At 34.2% G+C, this 6,702-nt stretch overlaps 1 protein-coding gene across 1 annotated transcript; it reads right to left on the reverse strand.

The window, feature by feature from the left end:
* LOC110265254 (pentatricopeptide repeat-containing protein At2g21090-like) lies at nucleotides 5,606-6,702 on the reverse strand. The gene is made up of 3 exons (XM_021108158.1): nucleotides 6,364-6,702; nucleotides 6,063-6,250; nucleotides 5,606-5,969 (listed from the first exon to the last, which is right to left on the reverse strand). The coding sequence occupies exons 1-3, from the start codon at nucleotides 6,700-6,702 to the stop codon at nucleotides 5,606-5,608; spliced, it is 891 nt and encodes a 296-aa protein (XP_020963817.1).

Below are 6,702 nucleotides of genomic sequence, written 5' to 3' on the forward strand. Positions count from 1 at the left end.
CTTCACCCCCTTTATTTATCTTATCTCATTCTCCTTCATCGTGAACCCAACACCAGCTCCATCGACTGTGACATCTTAACTTCAGACTTGGCAACCTCCACAAGTACGTCGAAAGGAGTACATTGCCACCAAATTGCTCATCGGAAACATCATCATTGGCTTTGAGGAGATGAAGGAAAAGATGATGTAGAAACGCGAAAGTTGGCCATGTGCTTACCTATATTTCAAACAAAACCCCATTGAATTTTATGAATGTAAAGATTATCGCATATCTCTCTATCTATCCATATCCACATAAGGATTATCTATCCACCTTCAATCTTCGTTATTTCTATCTAATATGTATCTATCTATCTAATTATCTATGTAGGGTAATATTTACCTCTACTGCATGAAGAACAATTAGAGATAAAGTGTATGACATCACGAAATGGTAGTCTAATTCCTTGTAATTCTTCACCAATAGATTACACAACCAACATTAAAAGTAAGTCTTGTTTGGACTCTAATTTCTTACAATTTTTATATTTATAGCATGTACATTTTTCAGTTCAAAACAAGAAAGCATTATACTTTAAGCCTTTTTGGTTCAGTTATTTATTCATAACAGTATAATGTTATGATCCTTTCAACTCCAAATTTATTTGTGGCATAGACAGTATTTTAATTTTCTATTTCATTTTAAATATAATACTCAAGAAAACAATATATCCATGAAAACAAAAATGTCTTTAACAAGCTCTAAGATGAGATGCATGAAACAAATTTAATTGTGTAAGATAATAACATAAAGAATAGGACATCTGTGAACTCAACATTATTAAAGCAAGGAGAGTAATCCATCAACTAGAAAATAAAATAACAAAATGATGAAATTTAATTTTTATTAAATTTTAATATTGTGTCATTTAAATAAGTTTTTTTATTAAAGTTTAATAAAAATAGATCCATATTACACACTCTTTAAGAAATGTTTTCATTTTATACATACAAATTATAACCATTTCAATTTTTCAAGAAGAAATAACTAGCCAAAAAAAGTATGTAAAGGAGAAGGGTGTTCATGGAATACAGAAGAATCTATGACAATTACTAGTAAGAAACAAAAGCAATATTGCGTGAAATATAGGAAGGGACATCAAAAAATCCTCCACTTTGATAACGGAGACCCTGCATCCACGGATTTTTAAAAAATTAAAGAAAAAATCGAAAAAAAGATTAAAAAACAAATAATTCTCAAGATAATATATGTTCTTCAATATTAAATGTAATCTTGCTGATTAAATTGTATTAAGAATTGGGGCAATATATGTTCTCTTTATCAATTATAACAACAACATTAATACTGGTTGTTTTTAAAAGAACCAACTTAAAAACAAAAATATAACAATTAAAATAAAGATATTAAAATGAGTCAAGGCAACACTAAAATCATATGAATTGTTGCAAGTTCTTCTTTAATATCTACGTTGCATATACAAAACACACCTACACTGCTACACACATATGTATGTCACAAGAGGCACAAGTTAGTTGTTTACACAGCAGCTCACTAATTTTGCAATTTAAATTCAATAATGGCACAAGAGACACACACTAAGCCATTTTGTTTAATCATCCTTAACTCTGTTTGAAAACAACAACAAACACACGTAATTGTGCATCTTCAGCAACAACATCCACAATTATCTCATCAATCACTAAAGCTAATTAGCACCCTCAACAACATTCTTGCCATAATAATGGTTCAATCCTTTTCATCAGCATTTCTTTGTCTTCAATTACCACACTCCATTAAGGTCAGAAGACACACACACAAGAGGCACACACACATTGAATAAGATCACAGAAGACTTACGGGAAGGAAGAGCGACGAATGGCCAAGAAGCTGATGGACATGCTGCGACTAAGACCGGCCAAGATCTTGCTGGAAGCGGCAACGAAGACCGAACTAGAAGCGGCGACGGAGACCGTGCTGGAGGCGGCGGCGATGTTCAGGCTGCGATGAGAGAAAGCGACGACATTTTTGCCTCGGCCCTCAGACATGGGAAGATGACGATTTTGCAGTGAGACCGTGAGAGTGAGAGACGGTGATGGTAAGAGGGGAGAATCATGGCGGTGGAGGGGAGGAGGGTGGTAGATGGCGGTGAGAGTAGAGTCAGAGAGGTGCGAATTTCTGAAATTGTGAGAGGATTTGAATTTTGGAAGTGGAGAGAGTACAGGCTTGGTGAGCTTCTCCATCTTTTTTGGAGTTGTCTTTCTAGAAGAGAAAGTTAATTTTATGTTGGAATAATTAATGTAAATTTTTTTGTATTTATCAAATATATTTAAGTATAAAAATATTTTGTATTTATTTATTATATAAAAAATTTTTAAATAAATATTTTTTAAAAAATATAAATTATAATTTTTAAAAATAATGTTTCTGAAATTTTGTGAAAAATTTTAAAAATATCCCAAAATTTTATTTTATCTAAAATTTTTTTTATTTGTATCAAATATACCTCTAACAGCTAAATTTTCAAAAAAATTAGGACTAATTCAGCAATAATACATGACAACTATATCTAATTTTCTTGTCTTGGGTTATTCTTATTAAATTGTTGCTGAGTTGATTCAAAATTTTTTGAAAAATTAGCCTTCAGGGGTATATTTAATACAAATCGAAAACTTATGGGATAAAATTGAAACAAAATAACTCTTATGAGTATTTTTAAAACTTTTAGCAAATTTCAAAAACAAAAAATACTTTACCCTTATTATTATTAAGTAGTAATAGTAGTAGTATACTATATTTTTTTGTTGCCCGTGATATCCCCCAACCCGATAGGCCAAAGACTAATACGTCACGAATCTAAGCTCCATTTACAAGTATGCAACTGGCCAATGAGTTGCTGCACGCACAGAACGGAATTTGAACCCCCGACACTTGGTTAAACAGATGAGTAAGCTGACTATTCGACTGATCCAAGTTTGTTATAGTAGTAGTATATTTAGCAGTAGTATTGTTATAAACACTGCACTAAAAATGCCACTTCGTGTGCACCAGGCCTGATATGGTCATTTCGTGGGCATTTGGCTGGACATGCAATATATATTCATTTTGTGGAAGGAGATAGCGAAATGAAGTTGTGCAAATTTAAAAATCTTTTCAGTCAAACGTATTTTGATAATAAATTATTTTTTGTTATTTATTAAAAAAAAAGCGAAGAAATTGCCGAGTTCGTAGAACTCTAATACTAAAACCTTATTACAAACAAGAACACAACAAAACCCTGATACCATATGAAATAAGAACATAACCTTATTAAAAAGACACTATTGTCTAGAAATTGCATTGAAAAATGAGGACCCTGATACTACAAATACAGCAAAAACTTACAAGTCAGAAAAAGCAAGAAAAAGTATGAGGGGACAAAAAAAGGTTTATGCACATATGGTGAATTCCAAAGGGACACTAATAATGGCATCCAGAAAATCATCTCTTTTTCCTTCAAGAGAGTAATATGCAAGAATATGATCTGGATGCTTCATGCTTCATTACTAGAAGGAATCAACTCAATAGCCAAAAGACTGCATCTGGAAGAAGAGACACCAGGACCTTGCACCCAAAAGTACCTAAGAGAAGCTAGAAACATCGCGGAAATGGCTAGAACACACTCGGTAAAAGAGAAACTTTACTTAAAGAAGCATTGTTATAAGTTAAGCTCTGAGCCAACGGAACATACTAACATAATATTTGAGCTGATAGAATGTGTTTATCATTTATTTCTTCACTACACGAATTATGTGCCCCTGTAGTTTCATTAAGGGTACTGGTTAGTATAGGACATGTAATTATGAGCGGATAATATGACATTTAATTATATAACAATATGACAGAATGTGAGGTTTGAATTTCAGAATTGAAACTGATGCATTAGTGTATTACTTACCCAACATTGGAACCATCTCGCGGTTGATTAGACCCATTGCAGGAGTTTAATGCCTGAAACACTTAGTGGGGAAGATCAAGAATCTACATTTGTCGATGAATTAAGGTATTGGTACGATGAAATTTGAGGTGTTCAGGTTCAACAATGCTCAGGTCATTGGGTGTTGCATCTTCATCTCTGATAAAGTTATCGACAAATTATTCTTTCATTTTTCCTTTACCACTGCAAGAGGCAAAGGAAATATTCCCATATAGAACATGCTAGTAATTTTCTTCAAGTATCACTCAAATGTAACAAAGCACATGATGTTATCCTCTTGGCAAATTATAGAAAAATTTGACACTGCAAAGGATGTTACAGGAACTAATAACCAAACAGCTCATACATGAATAACAATATTCTCGTAAATTGTATGATGTATGGTCACTATCAACTATAAAATATGAAAAATAATGAAGAATAAAGTTCAATATCAATAATGTCTATCAGCAACTGTAATTGAGCAACCAAGAAAGAAAAAAGAAGCAAAATTAACTTGATCTTTCACACGATACTTTTGGTGCATCCATGAACATAATTCAAATTTACCATAAGAGGTAAGCAATTACCACTGCCACAAGATTGAGTTACATGTAGACACAGTACATGTCACAAAGAACCTTGAGTCTGAATCGAACAAGTTCTACATGTCACAAAGAACCTCTAGTCTGGATCAAGCAAGTTATGGGATTTGATAGTTTTTTTTACTCTCTTTCTTCAAGGTCCATTCTTGGTTAATGGATTCTAAGAGTATACTTGCTTCCTAGTCCAACACATTGTGTCGTCCCAAGAAATTTTCTAAAGGCATTCTCGTGCTATAAAAGTGTTCCAATCTATTGAGTCCATGTTTACATAAAGATTTAATTTTCCCTTCTATTGCCAACACCATTGGGCTTTCTGATTAAAGCAAAAACAAAAGCAAGTTTCTCACTGTGGTATAAGATGGATTTCAATTTTTCTCTTGTCCCACATTATGCAAAACAATGTTTGTATATGGATTATACCAATTCATTGCAATATTGAAATCAGTCTGTTCAATTCATCATAGATATTTTCCACTGCTGGATGAGTACGATCTTCTGAAATAAATTTTTGGACTTCACTCTGAACCTCAACCAACTATAAGCAGCAAATTTTTTTGCATTGTTTTTATTCATGAGAGATTGTACATCACCTACTTTTTCCATCTCCCACAAGTAGCGTATAAGTTGGAAAGCATGATATAAGGTGCTGCATTATGTAGATCCAACTTGAAGAGATGACCAGCTGCCAATTCTGCATTCTTGATGTCACCATTCTTTGCACAAATAGAGAGTAGGTTGGACTAAATGGGGTAATCTAGTTCATGAGTTATGCACTTGATGAAATCCATAGCTTTATCAACACCACTAGAGCGACCAATGAGGGTGACCATACAAGCATAGTGATCCAATGTTGGTGTCATCCCATGTTCACTTATTGAATTAAAATATTCCTGTCCTTTTGCGACCATGTCAGCACTGATACAAGCAGATAATACACCCAAAAAACTAATGCTATCAGGTTTGATATTTTCTTGAAGCATCCTTTCATAAAGATCCAGTCCTTCATGTGGGTTGACTATTTTGTGCATAACCATGGATCATAGAATTTCAAGTAATCATATTTCGAATAGGCATTGTCCCAAAATTTCTCCAAGCATCCAAAGTAACAGCACACTTGCAGTACAAATCAACAAGAGCACTTGACACAAGCATGCTATGATCAACACTCATTACTATTACTTTTCCATCGACAACCTGACCATGACACAAAGAAGCTAGCTTGGCACATGAGCTGACCACACTTGAAATGGTATAAATGTCAGGTCTAACATCTCCATGCAGCATGTCGCCAAACAACATCAATGCATCATCTTCTCTTCTATTCTGTGCATAACCAACTATCATTTTTGTCCAACAAATCTCATCTTTTCTAGGTATTTCACTGAACATCCTCCTTGCATCATCCACATGTCTACACTAAAAGTAAGCATTGATAACAATTGATGCTGTAACTTGGTCAGGTTTCAAATCCAATAACTTCATCTTATTAAACAATTGAAAGCACTTATCATGATTCCCTAATTTGACATATCCAGAGATCATCAGATTCCAGGAAACAACATTCTTATATGTCGTTCGATCAAAGAACCACCGTGCCCTGTGAATATCACCATACTTCGCATAGACACCAGTGATAGCATTCCATACAAAAGTGTTATCCGCACAACCAACAATAACAACTCTCTCGTGAATCTGCTTACCAAGCTTCAAATCCAAGAGCTTAGAACATGCATGCAATGCATTCACATCGGATTACTGGACGGGCTAAAACCCATCTTCTTGGATCCTCAATAAATTTTCAATGCCTTGTCTGAATGCCAATTAGTTGCAAAATAAGCAATCAAGGTGTTATAAGAAACGGAATCATGAAAAGGCATTTGGTCAAAGACAGTTCTCAAATCCTCAACCAAACCCAACTTAGCATAAGAAGAAAGCAAGGAATTCCAAGAATAAATATCTATGTGGGTCATATTATCAAACAGGTCTCGTGCATAGGAAAGTTTGCCGCATTTGGCGAACAAATGGAGGAGCTGGTTGTGGATGAAGGAGAATTTGGGTTGGAAAAGGTGAAGTTGCATGTGAGACTGCAATCTGTTGGCTTGAACAAAGTCATTTGCTCGAATGCAGTGAAGGACATGGCGCAT

This window comes from Arachis ipaensis, chromosome B08 (genome assembly GCF_000816755.2).
Source record: "Arachis ipaensis cultivar K30076 chromosome B08, Araip1.1, whole genome shotgun sequence".
NCBI lineage: Eukaryota > Viridiplantae > Streptophyta > Magnoliopsida > Fabales > Fabaceae > Arachis > Arachis ipaensis.

Coding starts and splice junctions, on each gene's coding strand:
- LOC110265254 (XM_021108158.1), bottom strand. CDS start 6,702: ATGCGCCATGTCCTTCACTGCATTCGAGCAAATGACTTTGTTCAAGCC. Junction 6,251..6,363: donor CTAATTGGCATTCAGACAAG/GCATTGAAAATT, acceptor CTTGGTAAGCAG/ATTCACGAGAGAGTTGTTAT. Junction 5,970..6,062: donor AAATTAGGGAATCATGATAA/GTGCTTTCAATT, acceptor CTTTTAGTGTAG/ACATGTGGATGATGCAAGGA.